At 51.0% G+C, this 25,156-nt stretch overlaps 2 protein-coding genes and 1 long non-coding RNA gene across 5 annotated transcripts; all 3 read right to left on the minus strand.

Annotated features, from left to right (window-relative positions):
• Positions 1-6,244: 6,244 nt before the first annotated feature.
• On the minus strand, positions 6,245-13,249 carry LOC309801658 (BCL-6 corepressor-like). Of its 3 annotated transcripts, XM_082646737.1 has the most exons (4): positions 13,093-13,249; positions 12,377-12,430; positions 11,719-11,905; positions 6,245-6,334 (listed from the first exon to the last, which is right to left on the minus strand). In XM_082646737.1, exons 2-4 carry the CDS (start codon positions 12,428-12,430, stop codon positions 6,324-6,326), a joined length of 252 nt encoding a protein of 83 aa, XP_082502863.1. In that variant the 5' UTR covers positions 13,093-13,249; the 3' UTR covers positions 6,245-6,323. The 3 variants fall into 3 exon arrangements, 1 of the variants encoding a protein (XP_082502863.1); XR_014293630.1 differs by lacking the exons at positions 6,245-6,334; positions 12,377-12,430 and adding an exon at positions 11,214-11,357; XR_014293631.1 differs by lacking the exons at positions 6,245-6,334; positions 12,377-12,430 and having other exon boundaries at positions 11,628-11,905.
• A 6-nt stretch (positions 13,250-13,255) lies between these two features.
• LOC309801710 (interferon regulatory factor 6-like) lies at positions 13,256-16,139 on the minus strand (the record flags this gene model as incomplete). The annotated part of the gene is made up of 3 exons (XM_082646776.1): positions 15,934-16,139; positions 14,783-14,911; positions 13,256-13,482 (listed from the first exon to the last, which is right to left on the minus strand). Exons 1-3 carry the CDS (start codon positions 16,025-16,027, stop codon positions 13,256-13,258), a joined length of 450 nt encoding a protein of 149 aa, XP_082502902.1. The 5' UTR covers positions 16,028-16,139.
• Positions 16,140-19,791: 3,652 nt separating this feature from the next.
• Positions 19,792-21,299, minus strand: LOC309801656. The gene is made up of 3 exons (XR_014293629.1): positions 20,990-21,299; positions 20,479-20,561; positions 19,792-19,933 (listed from the first exon to the last, which is right to left on the minus strand). It is a non-coding gene; the product is annotated as an uncharacterized lncRNA (long non-coding RNA).
• Positions 21,300-25,156: the final 3,857 nt, after the last annotated feature.

The following is a 25,156-nucleotide window of genomic DNA, read 5'->3' on the forward strand; positions in this document are numbered from 1 at the left end:
ATATTTTCATATTTACTCAAGTTAATGACAGGAACCTGATACACCACAGGCTGCAACCTCCACATTTCAAGAATCAAATAAAACGTCCAGCGCCCCCCACCCCCCGCCGGAGGTGTTCTGTGTCAACTCTGTGCATTAGAATCACTGTTATTAACCTTATTTCTTTGGCTTGTTAAAATATTAATATGAACCACTCAAAGTAAGCAGAGCAGGAATTTATTCAATGTTTTATTACCTTAAGAAAGTTTTCAGACACATCGAAAGCACTTGCCACCAGAAAACATGTTATACTGTTTATACTGGGTAAGTCGTGCCCAGCAGAGAGCTGTCAGGTTCTGAGAGCTGAGAGTAGGCAGAACATGCATGTGGCCCAGCACATGGTCTGCTGGGTAAGGGGGGATGGGATGGGGTCAGAACAGGCCTCCTTGTGACATCTCTCAGGTAACTCATCTGTTAAACCTAAAAGGGGGGTCATTCTAGCCGCCCATAAGTGCGAGATGGGTTCTGTAAAACCTTTTATGCCCTTTAGAGGACACGCCAATCAAAGGTGACCACTCACTTGGGAGCGAACTAGAATGTTCCATTTGCTTACCACGTGAACCTAACGGGGCATGCTGGTAAACCTGGCCATCGGTGCCCTGTTACTTCAGGTCACTGCAGCAGCTCCCTTCCAAAACAAGAGGAGGAAGAGAAAAGGCACACCCACGAATGCGTTTCTCCGTTTACATCCCAACCTGCCAGAAAGCCCACAATCCTCTGGGCTCCCAGGCCACCTGCCCCGAGCCCTGGTATCCAGGATACCGCATGAAGCTGCTGCTCTTTTAGCAGGCCCTCACTAGCCAGACTTGAGTGGACAGCTGCAAGCTAATGAGTTGTGTGCCCCAGCCAGGGAGAGGCCCTGTCACGTGGCTCTGGCATCAGGTCTGGATGCCACCAACTGCTGTGCACAGATCAATTTACTCAACCCAGGGTTTATTTGCTGTGACAATCATGGCCTTCACCTGGAAACCTTCATCACTACTAGGGCAGATTCAAGGGTACCTAGAAATGAAAGGCCGTCCAAGCTGATGGGTAAGTCAACTCTCTTCTCGTGGAAGATGGCAGCAAAGGCAGCAGTAGCCCCACGGCCAGGTCAGACTTTTTGCCACGGGCTGTCCTAACTCAACCACGTTGATCCCACTATTTACACAGTGCTTCTCATTTCCCCAGATGAGGACGTCTTCTGTCACCCACAGGAACCCAGGAGATAGCAGGAAAGGAAGGCAGTACTATCCTCATTCAACACTTGGAAACTGAGGCCCAGAGATATTAAACCCCAAGTTCAATTAACATGAAGTACTAGACCTATAACTCAGGTCTTTGGTACCTGGTCAGCTGGGAAGATTCAAAAGGCCCAAGAGGGCCCCAGTTAGAGGGATGCAATCCAGCTGTGACGAGCATCCCACAGGCCTTCTCTGTTGGGGGTCAAGTGGGCTAACTACACTCTCCTAGCTAGGAGGGTGATGGCCTCTAAATGGATGGCAACCGTCGCCACCAACACTTTCTCTAACTGAAAGGTGAAGAGGCGGGGCGAGTCTGTCGAAGCAACACATTCCTTGGTTTATTTTCTCTGCTAGAAATAAACGGGAGTGTCTGAAGGGCAGCCCACCCATTCCCGAGCAAAGTCAAACTGCTTTTGTTGGACAGCTCTCTGTTCAGCGGCTATAAGCCGAATGCCATTACCTGCAAAATGTAACCATAAAGGCCATGAACCCGACGTTGTTCATTAATTAAATGCCTCATTAACTTTTTAAAAAACATGACTTATTCAATTCATAGAAAATTTAACCATCACCGCTAAAGGCACAAGCATGTGGTTGCACACTGGCGTTTTAGCCTAAGAAATAGAAGCCTTTTTCCCAGGAGGGAAAGGTTTGAGGTCTTTGGCCATGCAAGTGATCTATTTAACGCGGATCTGAAGCCAGAGTGTGTTTCTAAACTTCCAGAACCAGATTATCATGACATAAAGCTCAGACAGCCTTTATACTGCACATGGTACCTTTGGCTAAGCAGAAGAAAATAACCAAGAATGCTGAAGACAGAACTTCAGGGAAACCCTCCCAAACCACACCCTTATCTGGTTAAGCAAACTGTCCTTCAATTTTAAAAGGTTTAAGCTGCCACATCTCCCAACTGGGCCATCATCCCAACATTTAAAATTCTGCCCAGAGAAATCCCAGAAAGTTGGATTCAAAGTTGAAAGCGTTCATCTACTTGTCACAGTGTTCAGCATCAACACTGGTGATCTGTGTAATCTACATATTGAAATTTACATTTGAAGAAAAAAACAAATCCAACCGTACACATTCCCAAGGCTTCCTGTGCAATCAAAGGCCAGGTAGCCTAAAAAAGTATGGATCAAGTGCTCCTTGGTCCAGGCCTCAGAGCCACCAAACCATAATGGAAACTGTCTTAGGACCAACGAGGGTCTTTTGACGTCTCTGGTCCCAAAGGGAGGCTGCTGGAAATGATGCCAAGTTCACAGGTGGGGCTTGGAGCCCCGCCCTCCACGGCGGGTGCAGCAGCACCCCGACCCCCCATCTCTAGCATTTGCTGGAAGCGGGAGTCTACTTTCTCAACCCTAACCTAAAAGTTGGGGTTAGGGGGCTCCCCCCCACCTCCAGCGTTTGCTGGAAGCAAGGAGACTATTTTCTCAACCACGGGGGGTCTAGCTCAACACTATGTGCAACATCTGCTCTGTCCTCCTAGGCGCCCGCTCTCAGCTCTTGGGAAACCAACTGGGTGCTCCTTGGACTTCACCTGCAAGTAACTGCGCTAACTACCAGAAAGTGCTCTCTAGCTAATGGAGAGGTCTCCAAGAGACGTGTAGATATAAACAACAGCACATTCAACCCACAACAACAACAAAAAACACCCCCAAACCAAGCATAGCCCTAGTGCTTCCAACTTCCCACCCACAGTCATGCCTTATGGCCAAGGCAGGCACACCTCGAAGGGCTCACGGCACTATGGACCGGGGCGGGGGGACACGACGGGAGACGGGGGACAGGGGCACAGAGCTGGCTGAGGGTGTGGGCGCCAGGGCTCCGGGCCAGCCTGGGTCCTGCCACCCCAGTGCTCAGCCACACCTCCACGCTCAGCCTGCTGAACCGCATTTTACTGTCACCATTCAACTCCCAGAGGGCTGATGCCAGCACAGAAAAATGCCTTTGCCCTGTGGGCTATTACATCACAATTGCTACTGACAAGTATGGTGGGGGAACTGCACAGGGCAGAGAGAGTCATCTGTCTCACAGAGGTTTTGAACTGTAAAAAGGGCAATTCCAATGTGAGCCAGTCTTGCTGAGGAGCGTGGTGGGCTGTGGAGCACTGCTGGATTGCTACCTGTACGGGTTTCAGCTAACCCCTCTGAGGCTCAGTTTCCTCATCCGAGAGTGGGCTAGTACTCGTTACTCCCAAGTGAAGATGTTAAAAGGGTGAAAGGAGTTACTACAGATCACACGGGCTTAGGCAGATATCAGCTCTCTTTCTATGTTGCTCTAGCAATAGAGGCCATCACTGTCATCAGCCATGCTGGGTTGGGATACAGCAGTGTGGACAGGGAGTTTTGTGCAAGGCTCAACCCCTGCTCCCCGCCCATCAGCCCTCGGCTCCCGTGCCCTCTCAGAAAGAGACTGCTCAGGTCTGTCCCACTCCCACCCCCACTCTGCACAGACACTTCCCACCCGCTACCCCACAGGGGCATCACTCTGCCCCAAACAGCACAAGTTATTAGAGCTAATAACTACTCTCCTTCTTGCTACTCAGAATCCAAAAGGGCTCATTAAAATTCCCCTGGTCGCCAAGCCCTGGGTTAGGTCAGATTTTATATCAGAGATAAGTGAGCCGGACCGGCCGAAGCAGCCTACCTGCCTGAACGGGAACGGGACATCAGAGAGGCCTGCCTTTCTTTTCACACCACGACTGAACAAGCCACCAAAGAGCCCGCAGTGTGAGCGGGGCCAACACAAACACCCTGCTGGAACACCCAGCCCAGCCCGCCACGTGGAGGGGGCTGGGCTCTGAGACCCGCCCCCGATCCCCAGCCAGTGTGTCCCCCACCCAAGGAGCAGCAGCCGGCGGATCCTGATCCGGGGCACCCACAAGGATGCTCACCTCGTAGCCAAGCCGGGAGGCCTGCTGTAGGAGGGTCTCACCCGCGTTCTTATTGACAATAAGTCTCCGCGCTTCCGGTGGCATCGGGCGGGACTGGGTGGTCTCTGGCGGGGAGCTTGAGCATGTCAGCCGCGAGGCCTGGGAAGCTGGTAACAATTGCTGCAAACGGTCCAAGGGCTTCTGTTCCTGCTTGGACGGTGAAAGATCATAGTCGGAACTGGGCTCAGGCCGCTCCTGAGTGGAGGAAAGCACTTTTCCTCCTCTCTGTCAGGGGGAGGCGGCGCGCGAGGAAAGGGTTGCATTTTTACTACCTGGAAACTTCACCACCACCCAGGAGACAGGTCCCCTAGGAAGGGGCAGTGACGTTTTGGGGGGAGGGGTTCAGGAAAAGGAAAGCTTTGTCCCCAGAAGCAGAGAAGTAGGCAGGCGGGATGTGCCTGCACAGGCCCGGGGGGCGGGGGAGAGCCAGGGGCAAGAGGTACCTTGCCATCCGCATTGTCCACATAGGAGTCCCCTGGCAGCGGCAAGCCCCGCCTGGGCTCCTGAGGGATCAAATGCTTGGTTTTGCACGGTCGCTTCCCGGATGGTTTCTCGCTGTTGTCGGTGTATTTCTGCGGCAGGGGCGAAGGCTGCCAATCCATTTCTTCGTCCATGCACAGCACATCTGTCAGGGGGAGAAGAAGCGGGCGTTACACAGTTGTAGCCGGTGAGGAAAGAAAAGCCCATTGTTAGCACTGATGGTTGGAGCAGCTTCAGTTTTTAAAGATATACCAATTATGTTTTCAAAGCACTAATATTTTAATTATCCCACATTCAACCGGCAAATAGACTAACCCACGAAATGCCAAATGGCAAGTCGCTTCAAAGGGCCGCAAGAGAGGGCAGAAGCCAGCCCTTCGTGCGCTCCCGTCCCCACCCGTGGGGGGCCTGGGTGCTCGGGACAGGGCGACTGGGGACAGCCTGAGGCTGGAATGAGAGCACTGACAAGCGTCCGGGGTCACCCAAGACTTCCCTTCCTGCCCAGCCGCGGGCTGGGTGATGAGGAGCAGCCCAGGAAGTCGAGCTCCCGCCTCACTGTCCATTCCATAAGGAAGTGTGCAGGCTGAAAGGACCTCATGAAGAAAACTCCCCGCTCGCCACACGCTACTCTTGTCAACTTGGATGGCGCTCAGGTCCCCTCCAGGGCCGTTTCCCACAGAGGGCGAGTGATTCACCCTCCAGGAGCGCCCCCCGCCCCGTGCGTACCTTGTTCATTGTCACTGCATTTCAGGGACTCCTCCAACCAGCTTCTGTTGCTTTTGGCCTCTGCCCTTTTCCTGCCAGGTTTCTCTTCGGAGATGCTACTGCCCTGGGGGGTGACCGCAGGCTGAACCGCCTGGGTCACTTCCTTCCTGCCCTGCCAGCCAGGTTTGCTCTCTGCTGCCGACACCTGCTGCTCCCGCCGTTCTCTAAGGTGCAGCAAGCGGCGCTGCTTTCTGGGATGGAGCCCTGTTAATTCAATGCACACCTCAGGTTGGTCAGCTCACGATAATGTGGCTCTTCTAAGTGGTTAGAGGAACTGTTTGTCATTTCCCTCTCAGGCCAGTCAGCTAATGGAGAAATAACTACAAATTAATGAAGAAGCCCCCCGGGGCGGGGAACAAACTGTCTTACACATCACTAACAGGGGTGGGGGAGGGGAGGGGTGTGGTCACTGTGTTGGCTGGAACTTGTCACCAAGTCTCGGGAGGGGGCCTATTTGCCTTTGGCCACCTTTGGGCTCCAGCCCCGGCACCTGGCTTTGGGGGGGTGGGGGGTGGGATGGGGGTGGGGGGTGGGGAGGTGTGAGTGGCTCCCCCCAGGGATCCAGGGTGGGACTGGAACTTTCCACTGCTCCGCTCCAGGACTTCCGTAGGGTGCCCTGCGGGCCCGAAGCGAAACCGAGCTCACCTTTGGAGACCCGTCTCCGCTTGGCTTTCAGCAGAGAGTCCTCCGGGAGCTCTTCCACAGTGGTCTCAGTGTGGTTCCTAACGCCAGACACCTTGCGCTTTCTGTTCAACCGGAGGGTGGGGCTGCGTGACGCGTCTGGGGCCACCTGGTCGGCGGGGGGGCTCTCTGGGGGGCTCCGTGTCCATGAAGTAGTCCTCACTGTCTTCTGGGGCTTCGAAGGGGTCAGGTTTGCTTCCATCCTAACACTCCCCTAGGGGAGGGGAGACAACCCGGAAAGGAGGGAACAAAGGTCACCAGGAGCAGGCAGGACCCCCATGCCCAAGGCAATCTGCTACCAACAGACCACCTCCCTTTGGAGACCAGGGGCCTCACACGCTGAAAGCACAAAACCCTCAGAAAGACGTCCCAAAGGAAGGACAGCTGAACACAACCAGCAAAGAAAGCAGAAAATGAGGCACGTAGCCCACTCACGATCCATCCTTCAAGGGTCAAGGTGAGGCATCTACACCATCCCTCTATAGGCATGTGAGATAACTCCCTAACTGCTTAACTCTCCAAGGTGGCTTACTCTTAAAGCGGGGGGGGGGGGTGAGTGACCTCACAGTAAGATCCAACCCATCAGGGCGGAGCTACAAATTACTATGGAAACAGTTGCTAGTAAACAAAAAAGGTTGATGTCATCAAGAGACCAAATAGCCCCCAACTGCCATCTACACAGACATAGCACCAATGTTCACTTGGGTCAGCAGGGGCGAGGGTGAAGAAAAAGGGTAGGGAAAGAATGGTGGGAGGCTGGGAAGCTGGGGAGACCAAGGGAAGAGGAGCCTGGCAAAGGGAAAGGAAAGGCTTCCTGGTGCACACACAAGGGTCAAGGGCAATTTCAAAGAACTCAACCAGATTGCTACAAGTCCGTCTGTCCTCTTTCCACACCCGTGGGGGGGAAAAGCATTTCACTGCCATCAAGGGGCTGCTCCTATTTCCTGTCTAGGAAGAAGGCCCTCAGTGACACCAGTCACCCCACCTGGCACGTCTCCACGCCTTCCTTCCCAGGCAACAAGCATCTAAGGACATTTCAAAGACAAGACTCCAACCCCCTTCATGGGGGGTGGGGGGTGGGGGGGCGGCGGGCAGGGCTGAACTGCTCACACCCCAGCTCCGCCTGTGTTGCTCCTGCCCCCTCTGCTCAATCTAGCATCCACTTGGGGCTTTTCCTCCAATCACCCCAGCCTAACATCACTCCTCACTTTTGCTCTAGCCAAAGAAACAGTTCAACTGCTTTGCTAGTCACACTGTTTCTAACACACGAATAATTCCATAATGATCACTGTGCTGTTAAAGAGTTCCCCGAAGATGACCCTGTGTCCATCACCGGCCGGGGGTGGGGGTGGGTGTATGAGTTTGGTATTTCGTTAACACCTGAGCTAAGCTCCCACAGCCCGTTTTTCTAGATGAAATCATAGACAGACCCCTCACATGATGCTCGCATTCCTCCTCTACTCCCTAGACCACTTCAAGTATCACTCCCACTTCTGCCCAGCCGGCTGGTCCCCTGATCAGCCTCTCTTGGGGGCATTCCCAGCATTTAATGGCAGTCAGTTGTGGGGATGAACCTCACCCTGGCCTGGGCTAGCCTGACCTGTGTTCTCAATGGTGGAACACACTTAGCTTTTCTCCAAGGGTACCCCACACAGATCCCCACCTACTCTTGCCGGAATGGTGGAATCACCCCAACCGCGAGGGTCTCCTGTCATGGCAGCAGGAGGAACCCCAAACTCCTGGCCTGTGCTTACGGGTGATGCAGCCCAGGCTACCGCAGGCCCGGTGAAGACGGCGTGCTGCAACTCTCACTCCGGCTGCTCTGTGACCCTCTTAAACACTCGGGCAGGAATGGCGCCGCTTTACAACTCGGCCCCCTTCACTTGTAAAGTGGGAATGTTACTGCTAGCCTCCCTCCAGGGTGGGCTTCATAATCACGGGCCAGGCTCAGCACAGAGAAAGGCTGGAAAAAGCCCTTTAACCAAAAGATGCCAAGACTTTCAGACCAGCCTGAATCTCAGGCCTGAAATGTAGGAAATTTTAAGAGGTGAGCCCTGCTGGTTACACCATTGGACTTCTCTGGTCCAATCAGCCTTCCCTAAAAGCTCCGTGGGAAGGGATCCATGGAGGAATGGAAGGGCTACCTTAAGAACCCCCATGTCCAATTTTAAAGTTTCTTTTTCCAAACTAGGTCCATCCACCCTTCCCCCAACCCCGGAGCCTTTTAGGGCAAAGATCTCAATTCCCCTCAGCTAAGGCCCCCCAAGACCTTACGCTAGTGTGACCTTACCCAGGCCAGTAATAACCCTGAACGACACCCACCCCGACTGCCCAAGATACCCATGGCCACCAGCTATGGGGTAGAGGCTCCGTGTCACTTGGAGCTTCTCAAAGACTGTTCTAACCACGACCCACAGGAGGATGACCCTTGAGGGCAAAGGAGATGGGGAGATAAATAGATACACGGGGATCCTAACCATCAGGCTTTGCCATCATTGCTACTTTTGGCCCTTCTAAAAGTGGGAAGCCATGTGCCCTTGGTCACCCAGTCTAAGCAAGATGTGAACGTGGTCCCTGCAGCATGGTCCTATGACTCACAGCACATATATCCCAAATTCATTATGGTTGTACCACAGCATCACCTCACAGAAGCATCACCACAGCAACATTTACAAGTCACTGTGCCAACAAAGCACCCTCACCACTGTTGAGCCATGCCCAGTGAGGCCTCAACAAGGTGAGAGGGTTCTGAGTCGCTGGAAGGCTCCCCAGGATTAAAATCCCCTTCTCTGTAGCTTAACTATAATAGCACCTCCAGTCAGGGCTAACCTTGTTCAAAGTTACACCCGCTACAGAAGGAGTGCAGGGGACCTCTGTTCCAAAGTAGTTTACAAACGTGCAGGTGCTCAGCTGGAAGAGAAGTTCCCTGAGCAAAGAAATTTCATGAAGCCCCTTGACTGAGGCTTCCTCCAGCTCCTGGCCAGGCACTGCCACTGAGCAGGTCCTAGGCCTGTCCCAGCCAAGTGGTTGGCAAGGGAGATGGTTACTCCAAGTTTGAGAAGGAAGGGACCAATGCCTCCTTGCCCCGCCCCATCTTCAAATGCCACTGAGGGTTCCTAGTGATGAACTTCCAAGTCTGAGGAACCTCCAAACTCATTTGGTGAACTTCCAAAATAAACATTTCACTCAGCCACCCATGTGACCATAAAGAATAAATGAGTATCTCAGCCACTGTGTTTTCAAGTTAATTTCTTTTTTAAACAAGCCCCTAGCAACAAGATGCACCCGCACCAGGACAACCAGGGCCGCGCAAACAGCACCCACCACCTTAGAAGCTCCTGGTCCCTCCATGGGTAGGGGCTGCCTCAGAAGGGGGAAGGCATCTTGAAGGCGGCCTGGACCCTCTCTGTGACCCCTGCCCGCCCCAAATCCCCGCCCCAGCTCCCATGTGCTCACAGCTCGGCTCTCGGCCACACGGACACCCATGAGAAGGACCTGAGCCCATATCAGCTCAAGACATGATGGCCCAAGTACAAGAAGGCCCATTCATATCCAGCTGAATGGAATGAACGCCTGCTGTGCCTTGGATGTGGAGGCCGCAGTAAGAACAGTGGCCCCTTCAGGTGGCCTTTCCTGACCAGCTATTTACAAACCCCACGTCTCTACAAGACAGAGGGTGGGTGGGGAACCCACCTCCATTGCCCCAACCTTTCAAACGGAGCCCCTCAACTTCCCCAACCCTTCTCCTGCCCTCCCATGGTGGCGATTCATGGCTCATTGGGCCATGTCCCGGGTGCTCCAGGAAGAGACCCGTCGGTCGGTCTGAGATTGGAGGCAGGCAGTGGGGGGAGGGGCTTTCGGAATCATCTGGGGCTCAGGCCCTGCTCCTCATCAGCCATACCGAGTTCTCGTCTCCACGCTCAGCAGGAACGACTGGGAAGGACGCACACAAACGTCTCTGGGAAGAAGGGCGGGTGAGGCCACTGAGACGTGAAGGGCAGCGGCCACCCTGGGTTTGGCCACGTTGCTGGAGAAAAGGGCAAGAAGACTCGAGGCCGGTTAACTGCCCGCTCCCTTCCTCCAGCCTCCCTCACCGTCCACCCAGAACAGGCAGATCCCCTCCTCAGAAAAGTGCATCCCCGTGAACTTGGCCTTGCCCACTTTTATCACATCTCTCTGAGAAACTTCCCCAAGAACTGAGTTATGAGGCCACTCAGGAGGGTAAGGGCTGCGTGTCAGCTGTGAGCACAGGCAAGGAGGGAGGCCTTCTTGCTGCTTCACTCCAGGGTGGCCTGGACCCTCCGTTTTTCATTCCAATCCCGAGGGGAGGAGCTCGGAATCGTCTACTCCAGGCACATCAAGAGCCCCATCCCTCGGGTAAGGCCGCCACTGACTAGCCACAGAAATCCCCTTCTACAGGAGCCACGTAGGACAAACCGGTCCCGGTGTGGCTTACCCAGAACCCTGGCCACAGGCCTTTGTCTGACCCCAAAGATGAGCTGGGGGAGGGCAGTGCTCCAAGCAGCAGAGAGAAGCACACGCTGTTGCTGACCACAATTTTCCCGAACTGCATCAGGCATCCACGACCTAAGCGTGCGGGTGAACGCCGACCCTACGACTGGGTCCAAGGGCCTGGGCCCCCCAAACGTGCCCACCACCCCCGACTGTCCTGTCTCAGGAGGATTTCACGCCCACCCTGTCCTCGACGTTCACCTAGGTGCCCTCACTCACCATCACCGGTGAGGTTTCTGGGGTCCGGAGCAGGCTGAAGGCCACAAGCACGCACACTGAAGAAAGCGGGAGAAAGACCTCCACTTGCTGCCAACACATCTCATTAGCCCAGGAAGTCTCGAGGGCAAAGCCTGAAGTCAACCCCAGTGGGGGAGCAGCTGATGGGACCGCAGAGTGTGACTCGAGGCAAGCACTAGCTTTCTCTCCAATTTTGCCTCCAAAACATAATACACCCTGTCTGGTAGGAAGAACGCCCTCGTTTATCCCACGCCCTTGGAGCGTGCTGTCAACTCCTAATGACTGCAAACAAGCCTGCCACAGAAAATAATTATGCTCATCTTTCTGGTGCCTTCATCAGCCCTCATCTCATTTTAACGAAACCTCTGCCTTTGGAGGGAGAATCCGAGTACTCTCCACTCCCTCCCATAGGAGACTGTCACTCTGGAGGGTCTGGCTCTGGCTGCAAGTGTCATTCCACTGCTACCAAAAACCCGTATCCGTACCTGCTACAAAACAGAACACATACCTGCTACGCTGGAGGTCTTGCACTGCCATTCCTCTGCTCTACTGTATCAGACTATTACTAACTACAGGACTAGCATTTCTCCAGAAAAAGGAGACGCGTGCCAGGAAACAACATTTCATAGGTGCTTCACTACTGGATGCCGCAACGCTCAAAAGGACAACCAGCCTTGCAATCCACAGCTGGGAAGGATGGCCAGAGCAGCCCGTTCTCCGAACAGCCAGCACCCAGACGCTGGGCCATCAGAAGCGTATTGTTTCCTCTCACCTCCCTCGGCACTGGGAGTGGAACCGCCCCGTTCCCACCGACGTGGTACCACACGCGAGCCGCCTGGGTTCACTTACATCTCTCACTGTCGTTCTGGTCGGCAATGGCCTCCTCCAGGGCGACCGACTTTGGCTTTTTGTCCTGACTTCCTTTCAGCCTTTCCCAGTCAGCGAGGCTGAATTTGCACACCTTGGAGTCTTTGGTCGTGGGGTGGCCACCTTCTCGCTCTTTCATCTCCAACTCTGAGAAGCGCATCACTGCACGCTAGAAAGAGAACGGAGATGGAAAAAAGACACACCTTACCACCAAAGCTATTTCACTGCCCTTACCTTAAAGGAAAGTATCTTCAAAGAAAAGTTTGCCCCAAACCAACCACAATTTATGATACAACTGAGATATTTTAAAATTGAACGATAAAAATGTAAGAGTGTCTACGTGTAACTAGTCACACACTCTTTATTCGTAAAGCCGTATGTATGTAGAGATATATGTGGTGTGTATGTATAGCCATACATACACTGTGGCACAGAGATAGACATTCTCTTTCGAAGGTAAATAAAACAAAACAAAAACACAATGCAAAGAAAGCAAAACAAAAACACAACAGAAAAAAAAACAAATGCACAATGAATAAAGACGACCATGGCCCACAAACTTCCCTTTGTATATTTGGAAATGAAATTTAACTCAAAAGGTTTATGTAAGATTCTAGTAATAAAAATTTGAAGAACTGACCTCACAGTAAGCAGCAGGTAGACATAAAATACTGTCCTCTTGTAATCCTTCCATCTATGTAATTAAAATGGGCACTCAATGGATCATTTAGATAACTTCATCCATTTTTATAAACATAAACCAATTTTTTTCTTAACACTGCAAAACAATTTGGCTTTATTTGTCTTTTAATTAAAAGTAAAATATCTTAAGGAAATTCCTATACAACACGTATCCTTCACTAGCAAGTTAAATACATACTCTATCCCTTTAAGCAAGGTTTGTTTTTTTGGTTTTGTTTGTTTGTTTGTTTGTTTGGTGGAAAAAAAAATTGCACGAATCTCACAGACATGCGGCCGCTACACACCTCCACCAAGTATCACATAAGGCATTCTAAGAAGCGCTTTTAGGTATATTTGTTAACGTACAGTAACGGCAGAGAAATCAAAGCAATTGATAGGTAAATGTCATGCAGTCTTTTAGACATCCTTCGCAATAATTAAAACTTCCGTTATCAGCATTCGAGTGGAGTTCGCTTAAAATCTACAGAATAACTTAAAAGTATCCACTTACGTCCCCTTACTGGACACATTTCAAACATTTAAATTATCCTAAGCTTCATTAACCAAATCAGCCCGGTGTCCTGCCCTATCATACCCCCGGCCCCCTCCTCTTCACACATTAAAAAAACCTGACATCTGGTCAGGCTCCTGAAATTCGGGGGGGGGGGGGCTCACCTGCAATGCCCGCTGCTCCCGGCTGAGCTGACTGGAGTCTGCGTACAGTGCGGTAGCGACACACTTGAACCGGTCACCCACGTAACCAGCGGAGTTTGCGATTCTCTTTGCCAGCTTAGATGGCTTCCGTTTCAGAACTTTGCCATCGGTTCATCCTGCCTCGTCAGCTCCGTCTTTGGTGTAGGTGGGGGTGACGTCCACACTCGGTGGGGCACTGCCCACGCAAAATGGTTTGGGATCCTCTTGGGTTTTCCCGAATGTGACCGCAGAGCCGTCGCTCCCCAGGGTCGGCTCCAGGAATGGAGTCGAGACCGGCGTCGCCAGGTTCTCCTTGTTGGTTACTGCTGGAACATTCTCCTTGCTTAAGCCGTAAACTGGCTGGCCCGGAGCCTGTTTGAAAGTATAGGCTTCGTGGAAGTCACTGATGCGCCCCAGCTCCTCTCTCAGGGCAACGAAATCCCGGTGTGGCTGTAGGGCCACATTTTACTTTTTTATTTTTAATATATGTTCACATGTTTCCATAAAGGATCCAAGGTGGCCCATAACGTAAGGACACACAATATTAGCTTTAAAAAAACATGAAAAAAAAAAAAGTGAAATCATGATCCTGGAAACGGGTTGCATCCTTTTAAGGGGTGAGAATAACAGAATGAGTGAGCCAAAGATTTGGGAAAGGATCTCACATTTCCAAATGTCCAAATCTTAAAATTGCACCAAGTGGGAATGTAGCTGTGGCAATATTAACCTGAGAGAGCTCTATGATCGTTGTCTTTACTCATCACTTGGTTGCAAGGTTATAAATGACAGGGTAAGTCAAGGAGGGCAAGTAGACAGATAAGAGTCATTTCCTGATTCTCAAAAGGGGCATCACCTAGGGAAGGGTACTCCAAAATCCTACAGGAATCATCTTGATATACTAATTTTTCTAGGTGACAAAAGTATCTCATTTGACCCTAGCAGCCAGATGGAACTTAGAAAAGTAGTGAAAAGCTACTCAACTGAATGCAAGTCATATGACTAGGAGCATGTCAGTGGAAAGTTCAAGTGAAGATGCTGTGGAAGAGCAATTCACATTGTGTCTGAGCGTCCTCAGAATGTGCAATGGGAGATGCAGTGCCTGCTTTGTCTCACAGGGACCCTCCAACCTCTAAACTCATCTTTCCTGGGAAGCGGAATTCAAAAAGTCAATTTAAAAAAAAGATAAAAGTCTCTAGTAGAGAAATTTTATCAGAGCCTAGTATTAAGAGCTGTAGAGCCACAAGTTTCCCATGATACAGCCTTAGCAGAGGCTGTTAAGGCAGTGACAGAAAATTTGTACCGAGGGAAATAGCAGAAGAGTTTGCCTACAATTCACGAAAATGATCCCTGCACTTGGCCTAAAGGAAATCAGCAAAATTTATAACAGCTTGTGTATTTGTATGCGGGATGGAGAAGGAATTTAATTTTTTAATTTCTCTGAATTATCACATAAGATTCAGAAGATGCTCTCTCTGCCTAGAAGCCACCCCACTGGGATAACTATGCCTACAGGGTTCCTTTGCCTATGACTCCTACTTGCTAACAGACTGGCAGCCTGGCCCCAGGGCCTGGTCGCTGCTCCCAGTGCAATGGTGGATATGGTGTCAACGGTTGCAAAATCAAAGCCCCTTACATCCTCTCCATGCCTCTGTCCCACCCCCACCCCACTCACCATTGATGTTCAGGAAGGGGAAGGTGTCCTGGATGGGAACGTGGTGCTGTGACTGGTCCAGCTCATCTTCCTCATCTTCTTCATCCACATCATTATCTTTCTCATCCCAAGGAGCAGATCCAGTGGATCCTACCCGAGAAACACACACACACAAAGGTCAAAAGTGAGGCGCTCACGTTGCACTGTCATCCCTGCAGCTCACCCACTGTTCAAGCTAGGCACCGCCAGCACAGAGGTTCCTTGGGTTCAGTGTGCACCCTCAATGCCAAAGAGTGGGAACCAAGGGTGTTCTCCCCACTCCCAGCTCCTCCTACGGAGCCCCAGTGCAAGCTCTCATCCCCTCCCCTATCCAGGAGCTGCAGACCCTACTCCCTTCTCCTAGAAATCTTTTAATTCCTACTCTAAACCCCTTTCTGCACATTAGCATCCATTCTAAGGACCCAAGGAGCACAGCTTCTCTCCTTTATAAGCTTACTGTGAAGGCAGACCCTTCCCTCATGGCAGAGCCTCACTAGATTCACTGCAGGTCAAGTCTAAATTATCTGGCTCTTAGTCGGAACTTGCTAAACATTGAGTAAATATAGGGATCAGGTGGTATTCTCCTAGGAAAAATACCATACAAATTAAATGATCACTTACCCATCATTTATAAAGAGAACTTAATAGCCTTCATAATGTCATGTCAATTGATTCTTAGAACAGCCTTTGAAATACGCAGGGAAGATGAGAACCCAGATGTTATAGTGAGAGAAGCTGAGGCTCAAAAGGTTGAATGACTTGATTCAATGTCCCACAAGTAGTGAGATGGAAAGACCGAGGTTTATAACTCAGACCTTCTAAGTTTTAATCCCTCCTTCTTCTAAACTACCTGGCCTCTCTTCTCAGTGTTGAGTCCCAAGAGAAGTTATTTTTTATAGAACTCAATACCCCCTCTTCTTTCTAATGCTTTACTGTTCCACTGCGTGGGCAGGAAGACTGTGCTGAGTTTATATCTTTTGTTCTCTGGGTTCTTTCTAGGGACAGGATTTCTTGCTTTATTTACCAGTCTTCAACTTTGTAAGCGAGGCGACTTACAAGTCGACTATCGCTTTAAGGGCCCAGCCTGGAACCTGGCACATTGTCCACCTTCTCCCCAGCAGCTGGGGCCTCACCTGGGTTAATGATAGAGCCCTGGGGCTGGGGGATGTCACACACTTGATATATCTTCACTGGGTTCATGAGCACCTCCTTGGTGCCGTCGTACATCAGGTTGAATTCCCTGCTCTTGTTGAGCGCACAGTGGAGCTGGGCCTTCCATTTAGCTGGGTCGGGGTCGTCCACCCCTTCCTGGTACTTCCCCTGTCTCCACAGCCCAGGCCCGAGGGATAGGAAACTGCAGTGAGTGCCTGCTTGTTGCCCAGAAACACTGGAAAGTGTGCCCGCCCTCCCTCATACTGACACAGATACACACAGCCCTGCCTGACCGCCCCATCACCCCAACTCCAATTGACAGAGACTGCAGCAGAAAACACCACGCTGGGGACCAGGCAAGGCAGGGCCTGAGAGAAATTAAGCCAAATGCAAATATAGTATTTTAAAAAGAGGAGGCAAATTAAGCCAAATGCAAATACAGTCTTTTAAAAAGAGGAGCCTCATCTCAAGTGCTTGTGCCAGCATCATCTGTCAAGACTACAATGGCCTTAATGAAGGGTTGAAAATAAAGAAAAGTCTGGAACAAGTATACACCAAAATACTAATGGTAACTTTTGGATAGCAAGATTTCAGGTAGTTTTGTTTTGTTTTGTTTGCCGTATTTGTTTTACACATGAATTGCTTATATAATAAGAAGAGAAAGGGAGGTGGCGTATGATATGAAGAATTTAGGCTTCCTGTTCCCTCTCCCTTCAGTCTTTAATCTGATGCACAAATAACTGTTGAAACCAAGTACCTTTAGGAGTAGCAGCCCATAGGAGGGCAGGAAGCACGCTCTGGGGGTTCAGCTTGCCTCAGTGCGAGGCTGAGGGCCTCAAGTCCTAATAAACTCACACCACCTGCCTTTCCCTGCTTCCTCAAACTCCCACATTGGGAACATTTTGCTGGGAACACCAGTGGCTGGTGGCCTGGGCCAAGACCAGTGCGGCCCCACCTCTCTGGTTTTCAATTTCCAGGTCTAACAGGCATTTGTGTGTCTGTTCACGGGATATCAGCCCTCCCCCACTGTTAACGTATCTCAAATGTCTACACTTTCTTCAGGGCTGTGACGTATGTGCTGGTGCAGAAAAGGGGGATGTCTTCTGCAGAGGACTCAAGGTCAGGAAGCACACGGCAGCTTGTTCAAGTGGACAGGGCACATCGCTTGTCCAGTCCCAACTCCCCGCCTCTGCTCCTGAACTAGACTACTTCCTCAAGCCCAAATGGAACTTTTCCGGCCCCGTCCTTTGAGCTCTCTGGTCTCCCTCAGTCAATCCCTGCAGAGCCTCACAATCATGAGGAAGCTTCTCTCAACAGCCGAGCTAAATCCTTCTCCTCCAATGCACTCATTTCTTCTTACCACCTTCTCAGACCTGGGGGCTCCTCCACTTGATGTGCAGTATGGAATGAAGCAGTTTGACAAAGCTGCTGCCCTTGGGCACTCAGCAGGCTCCATTCCATCCAACCCCCTGTAGGGGATTTCAACCTCATCAGTCCCTAGTGTCGGAGAGGCACGTCTCCAGTTGCCCCTGGCAGTACCTGGCTGCTGCCTCCTCATGTTTTCCCCTCTCTTTGCTTGATCCTCTGTGCCCACTCCCGCTCTGGCGCCATCCAGCTGGCTTGGGCTGTGCTGACTTTGGCACAGGTCTGCAAAATTTCTGTGGCTCCATGAATCCCTGCCCCTCCACAGAGAGCAGCCAGACTAACATCCTGCTCACAACACAGCCATTCCCCAGGGCCCACTCAGATGATGCAGAGAACCTGAGGCTGATGCAGCAGAGGGTGGTACCCACCACATGACAATCGTTGTGCTTTATAAACATCCCTTATTCAAAGCCATTCTGAGTCTTGCCTCTGAGATCCTGGTCACTGGGCAGGTCCCTATTTCTCTTCCTAAAATGGACACAGTCTCTGCATTTTCATGGCAATTTATGAGCCCCTTCCCACACACTGATTTCACTCAATTCTCACAACAATCCTGTGAGGCAGGCAAGACTGGTTTTAGCCCCATTTTACTGAAGGGGAAGCTAAAGCCCAAAGAGATTATGTGACTTGTTCAAGACCACACATGCAAGGGATGGTAGTAGGATCTGAAGCCAGGTCTTCCAGCTCCTGGTCAGAAGGGGCCGTCTGATAATGGGGGAGCTGATAGGCCTGGGTTCAAACCCTAACCCCACCGCTTATTGGCTATGTGACTTGGGCAAGTTACTTAGCCCCTCTGAGACTCAGCTTCTGCATCTGTAACATGAGGGTGCCGCCCCCCTTACAGTGTTCTCGAGAAGCAAATGAGATAATGGACCTAGGGTATGCAGCAGGCACCCACTTAATGCTAGTCAGAACGGCCCACACCCCATATCCTGCCAAAGGCCTGTCAGAGCTTGGGATCTGTGAAAGCACCCTCACTCTTCTCCTGACACCCAGGCCCTCCCTTAGCATTCTGCAAACAGATACACAGATATAAGTAGGACAAAGCAGCTTCCCACAGCCAATTTTTCCTCAAGCCCTAAGCATACAGAACATTCTCACGAGTGGAGCTTTCAGGAACCAGTCTCCTCCCACATGGCCAGCCACCACCAGGCACTTCAACAGCAAGTCCAGTTTCAGACCAAGGCCACAGCGAGAGGCCAGCTGGGCCAGGGCAGGCCCATCCCCCTCTGATGCCAGCTCCAGTAGTTGGTGCTGATTTACAGATGTTTTCCTTACCACTTTCATATCATTATTTAATGTTTACATTAAAAGCATTCATTTACTTTCTAATATTCACAGGCCAATTTTTCTTCTACCTCTCATCTCTACACCCAATATAACTGAGTTGGGTGGGAAACAACTCTAAGTTGGCTCTCTCTCCTTTGAGGTATGAGCCCACCTTTCCTGGCCCAGTCTCAGCAAGAACCTGGAGCATCAATCTTGAGAGGCTCAGGGCAGGGACTGGATTTCACTTCTGACTTCCAACTTACAGTCAGGGAAGAAATGGGCAAACTCATTTCTCCGTGTCTCGGGAGTGCAGGAACTAAAGCTACTCATGAGATGGAAGACTGACCAGCACAGAGAAGTTGGTCTGGAGCAGAGGCATGGGCTCCGGAGTTACAAACCACATAATACCCCTTCCCACAACGAGCTTCCCACCTACTTCTGTCTTAGACTTTGGTTTCACTGACATTTTATGAAATGCCACGTGATTCAATCTTAGTTTCAGTGAAGCAAAATAACTCTCACATCAGAGTTACTCTTCAGTTAAGAAAACATATTTGTAGAATAAAAACCTGTAATTAAATCGCCTTTCATTTTTAAGCGGAGGTTATGGATGGGGCAAAAGGTTTTAACATCAAAAGAAAAACTTGCAAAGGGCCCTCGACACCCATTCTACAGGCTGTTAGGAGCCTGCGAACACTCAGGAGTTCTGCCCTGATCTGGACAGCCATTCCCGGGCCAGAGCAAGAGCCCTGAGCGAATGAAGGGTTGATTGCTGGCTGACCCTTGGGAGTTCTAGAACAACATACACAGCATACACACACTTATAGGAGTTTAGCCAATCACACCTGGGATCCCTTGGGATGTGAGTTGAGTAGCTTTCACCAATGGGAAAGAATAAATGGCCTCAACCATAACAGACATGCCCCCACAAGAGAAATTACTATGCCTGCTAAGTTTGCCCCCACCCCCCATCATAAACATTCTTTTTGTTGCATCAGCATTTTGGATCTAGTACCTTCTTCAAGCCAAAATTGAAAACAGAAAAAAATCCAGAAAGGTCTGAGAGAACTGGAAAACACTTCAAGTCAGATGGTAAAAGAATACCTTTACCTTGAAAATGGTATTTTCCTCCTCTTGGTGGGGGCTATGCCGGGTGGCATGTTTCCAGGGAATCTGGAAGCGTTTGGAGTCCCTATGTAGCCAGATGAGCCCAGGGTACAGGCCACTATCCACTTGGGCCACCAACCAGGGCTTCAGCCGAACTCGGCGGGGGTGGAGAGCCATGATCTGGGTTGGGGGGAGGGGGAAGAAATGGGGAGAGGAGAATTAGGCCAGCCCCTGGGAAAAGGTCCCAGCCACTGTTCCCATATGATAGAGCTACAGTTCCATTAGATTACAGCAAAGAAACTAAATATGGGAATAAACTGTGCCAGGTGGGGAAGAAAAGAAAACAGGTTAAAAGGTTCTTTGGATTCTTATTCCAAAGCCATTTATTTTTCATGCTCTAGCCAAATCAGACTTATCACGTAAGTAGGTCACATTTCTTCTATTTAAATCCTGAGGCAGAAAAATAAAGAGATGATGTCATCCCTGCTGGAAAACAGTCCTTCCACAAGTACCAAGGGAAAAGAAGAGAAACTGCTCTTTTCAATCTCATCTTGGGAGAAGGAAGAAAAAAGTTACGAAAATAGCAGGTATATAGGCAAGAACTTGAAGCATGCTCTCTTTTTAGACAACTAAGGTGAATGGGAATATTTTAGTAAGAAATGACACCATCAGGATGAGAGAGAAGTAGGCGAGGGATGGTCCCTGGTTCCAAAGTCCTCACTTACATAGATGAGCAGGCAGTGTATCCACAGGGATCTGAGAGCTGGGCCTCAAGTCAGTTTTCCTTTCTCTAGGCCACCCAAAGTTTCTGCACCAAAAAAAAAAAAATGCGGAGTGTGGGGGTCTGAGCTGGTTAGCCCCACGACAATCCAGTGTCTAGGAGAAGGCTTGGGAGCACTGGAGACATAGTGTAAGAACCCTGCCCTGTATGTGAGTCTGGTAAAGCTAAGATGCCCTAGAATGATCAAATACCACAGTTCCTAACCCTATAGAGTACTAAAGCCAGTCATAAGACAAGCTCTGTACTGCTGGGACAGCCTCCTCACCTGGGTCTGTTTACCTCCCCACAGAGGCTGAATTGAACTGATTGGTTGCTGGAGCCAGCCTGGGTAAAGTCTGCAGTTGATTCTCATAAAGGGCATAGTGTAGCAGATAACATTGGTGGCAGCAGCCGGCACTCACAGCAGGGAAACAAAGGCCTGCCCAGATTGGGTGCCTAAAGGAAAAAGCAGTTACCGGAGAAGTGTTTGCCTGGGGTGTTGTGTTTAGATTTTTTGGCGTTCTCATTTCTCTTTGTTTTTACTTCGGGTGAGAAAGACAGGCCTGCAAAAGAACGTTCATTCAACAAATATTTGTCCGTCAGCTACTGTGTGACAAGGGAGACATTAGTTACTAAACACAATGTTCTCATCAGACTCCCTGAAGAAATCCACATTGGAATTGCTCAAACATCCACTGACCTGAGAAAAGGAAGATAAATAAGTCACCTTCCCACCCAGAAAGATTCCCACCTGGATCGCGGTTCAGAACCCAAACCAGCTGAGTCAGCCGAAGGCTCCCCCTCGGAGGAACTTAGCTTAAGGGGTGGGTCCTAAGGCCACTTCTCTCCCCAGCCAGGCTCCCAACAAATGGGAAAACTCAAGCCCAGCTCGGTCACTGGCACTTTAAGAGCAAGGCAGGACCTGCTCTCACCTGAGCCTTCTGACCCAATTACCAAGTTCTGCAACTGAAACCTTCCCCCCTGGGAGCAGTTCACAGTGGGTAGGTGAGGTAGCACTCGGTATTCAAGTGCCCCCCACCCCCATGTTCTTGGCCTCGGTGTAGGTTGCTCTGTAGGACTGCAAAGTCAAGCTATCAAACCATGGAGGACATTTACCTTATAAGGAGGAGGGAATGCATATTCTCCCCAGGGCAAGTTCTAGCCTTCTCTTCCTCAGTCCTGGCCTGCAGGAAGGGGGATGGGGTAAGGGAAGAACAAAGAGAACAGGGAAATGGGCAGCAAACTGGTCCACCTAGTGAGGGGCTTTCGAGAATTTCTGTTGCAATGTTGGTCAGTCTTGTGTTGAGGTCTGGCAGACACGTGAAATCCACCTCTTGATGGATCATGGGCTTTGAAGAAAAGGGCTTATCCTAGTTGATCCACAGCACATCAAAAAAAATTAAGGCAACCAGGCCAACGCAAGGAACTGCACAGAGTGATGGGGAGGGAGAGGCAGCCACCCTTAGAGGTCGATGACTAAGATCTAGAGCCCTGTGTTCTCAGCATTCTCCCAAGATGGCAGTACACAGGAGCAATGCTGCCCCAGCCTCCTCCTCCTCTATGCCCCACCTCCATCACAGCTAACCCTCTCCACCTTCTGAAAGTCCACCGAGATCTCCTCCACCTGCCACCCAGCACCTAAGACTATAAGAACAGGCAGAGAGGCAAACTTTGGAAGCAACCAAGATCACAGAGAAAAATATCTAATTAGACATTCATAGGTTGCAATAGCAAGTAGCCATTAACATCGAGGCATCTGAAGAATTTTTACTGGATTTGGGAAAATGTTTAAATATGTACTTAAGGGGGAAAAAGGCATCATACAATATTGACTGTATAGTAGTATCTCCATCTTGTAACAGGACGCGCACTTGTGTACATAAGCACAGAGAATTTTTGAAAGGGAAACAAATAATACATTGATGCGACAAGAAGTTCTTAGTGGTTACCTGGTGATAGGACTGTGGGTGAATTTTATACGTGCCTAAGTACTTCTATATACGATTCACATTTTCCTACAATGCCGTGTGTCGATTCACAACTTAAAAACAAAATACTACAAGTAGTATTTTTTTTAACCACAGGAAGCTAAGACATTTCTTGGTCACTGGGAGATATAAAAGATGATGGCCTTCAGCTAATGAAACCATGGTAACAACAATCCTCTACCTACATAGGCTTAACAGTTTTTTCATGCGCTTTTGTTTAACGTGTCTGATTTCATCCTCATAATGAAATGATCATCCCCATTGTTATCAGCCCCATTTTACAGCTGGGTTAACTGAGGCACAGCAAAGTGTTTTATCTGGGGCCTGGACCCAACACTGCTCAGTCAGAGTGTGCTGTACCATATCCTGCCACTGCACCCAGCCTTCTAAGTCCCTCCCTTCTTCTATACACCAAGAAAGTAAATGAAAGACATCAACAAAGATCCAAGCCGCATGGAGGGCCAATGAAGTGGTTAGGGAGGAGACTGCATGACACCCACCCTTAAACACACCTAAACCAGAGTTCTCTTTCAGAACACTCTCACCACCCAAATCCCAATGCCCACAGAACAAGCTTAGCCTACTTTAACTCAGCTCTGGCATCTCTAGCTGCCATCACAGCAAAATTCAAGGCCTGTGTCTCCAACAGGTATTCAACTAGCCAAAGAACAAAGATTTAACCCACCCACTCCCCTCATACTGGGCACTGAGCAGGGACACTATCAACCTCCCCAAGGCATAAACCACCCAATCTCACACCCCCATTCCAGGGAACAGGTCCCCTACAAACACCTGTACTGCCGCCTCTGCAGCCCCTGCCCAGACTAGTTTCCAGGAACACGGCCACCCCAAAGCCAAGATTCAGTCGTCAGTGGTTTTGCTCAGAGTAAAACACACACCCTCATTTCTTGCAGACAGGCCTCCGGAGTGGTCCTGCTTTTTCCCTTCCTCCTGGAGAGACCTGAAATGCCATCTTCCACGTTCCCCAGTCTTTCCTCCGTTTAGTTTAGCCCTGTTCAGGGGTAAATTCTGGGCCTCGAGCCATAATGCCCACACCCTGCCTCTCTGCTTGATTGAGGTTGGCGGCTGGAGAGGGAGCTACAGGGCAGAGGTGCTGCTGTCACCCAGGAGACAAACATCGAAAACTACTCTCCTGGGTCGGCATCAGCTTTCACCAACCCCTACTCAAACGCCTTCTTCCTCTCCCTTCCCTGGCTTCCACTTCTGACATCCACCAAGAGAGCAGGGCTGGGGTAGGGATGACCCCTTTACCACACAGCAGGCTCCCTGTAAACAGTGGCACCCTGGGCCTGCTTTCCAGTCAGGCCTGGAAGACTTTCCCCACTTCTCTATACCAGCCCTCCAGCCCTTTCAGGCGAAGAGGGCCTCACCCCCAGAGCAACCACGCCCGGCGCCGCCCTCGCCAGCACGTAGCTTCGCTACTTGGAAATTCACGGGTGTCTCTCAGGCCCAGGGCAGGGGCCTGACTGTGCTAAACAAATCCCAGGAGAGGAAACAAACGGGCTAAACTTACTGGCCGGCCCGACGCGCAATTTCCCAAAACACCCACCAAGATCAAGCGCCGGCCGGCCTGGGAAATCCCCTCTTCGGGATCCAGGGGCCTGCGGAGCGGTGCGCTGGGAGGACCAGCGTGGTGGAGGAGCCTTAGCGCTCCCCGACGGCTGGTGGGTAGGGGCCCGAGAGCGTCACACTCCAGTTGGGCGGGAGGGAAAGGGAGTCGACAGAAGTAGGGGGTCGGTAAGGGCCCAGCGCCCCCCCGGGCTAGGACCGCCCGAAAGCTACCTGAAGCAGAGCGATGGGCACCCAGCCCTACGGGCTATCCCCAAACAAACAGATGTCCTTAAGCAAGCTTTCCTCACCCCCACAAACTCTGGAGGGGGCGCTTCTTCACCGGCGGGCGTGTCCTCCCTCCCTCAAGCGAGGCTCCAGACGTTGGCGTCCCCACCTTTCTTCAATCCGGCTGCCAGAAGCGAACGTCCCTCCGAACCAAGTCCCCAGTTAGGATCACCCGTCGCCACTGCTCTCCTCGGCCGCTTGGGCAAGCAACACCTGGCTCTGCGCAGGTAGGCACTGCAGGCTCCGCTCCCGGTCCCACACCATCCCTCACCTTCCCCGCCCAGGTGAGCCAAGCTCACGTCAGCGCCTCGCCTCGGGACGCCGCGGACCCATCTGCCGTCCGGCCACGCCTCCCAGGTGTGGCCACGCCCCCCCGCGTTCAGGATTGGTGGGTTGCGAGAAATATGATACTCCGTGTTCCTGGGCAGCCCAGCACCCCACCAGCCCCTTCCCCACTGCCCTCCCCCGCTTCTAATCCGGGCTGAGAAAATTCCGGGACTGGGGCCTAGACCTGACCCCTTGGGGCTAGTGGTCTTCTGAACTGGAAGCGACTGGGAGGAAAAATAAGTCGAAAAGACTTAGATCTAAGTCGAGATGGTGCCTCCCTTCCTTCATGCCCCATAATCCCCCTGCGATGTGGAGACAGTTAACTACAAATAAGGATTTAGAGATTCTGTGTTGGCCCTAATACCTGTGGGCCTGTATAAGTGGAGTGAGGTATGGGGAAGGGAGGGACTCGGGACACTTGGTCCCTTCTAAGGGAAGACCCGTGGCTTACAGGGCAGGAATTCTGCCTTC

The sequence above is a fragment of the Mesoplodon mirus genome, assembly GCF_964341445.2.
Source record: "Mesoplodon mirus genome assembly, contig: SUPER_3_unloc_2, whole genome shotgun sequence".
NCBI lineage: Eukaryota > Metazoa > Chordata > Mammalia > Artiodactyla > Ziphiidae > Mesoplodon > Mesoplodon mirus.

Excerpts from the sequence above, each read along its gene's own strand:
- LOC309801658 (XM_082646737.1), bottom strand. The coding sequence starts at position 12,430 with ATGGAAGGATTACAAGAGGACAGTATTTTATGTCTACCTGCTGCTTAC. Across the intron at positions 11,906-12,376 it reads TACCTGCTGCTTACTGTGAG|CGTGCAGTGATGCGCTTCTC; the intron begins GTCAGTTCTTCA and ends TTCTCTTTCTAG.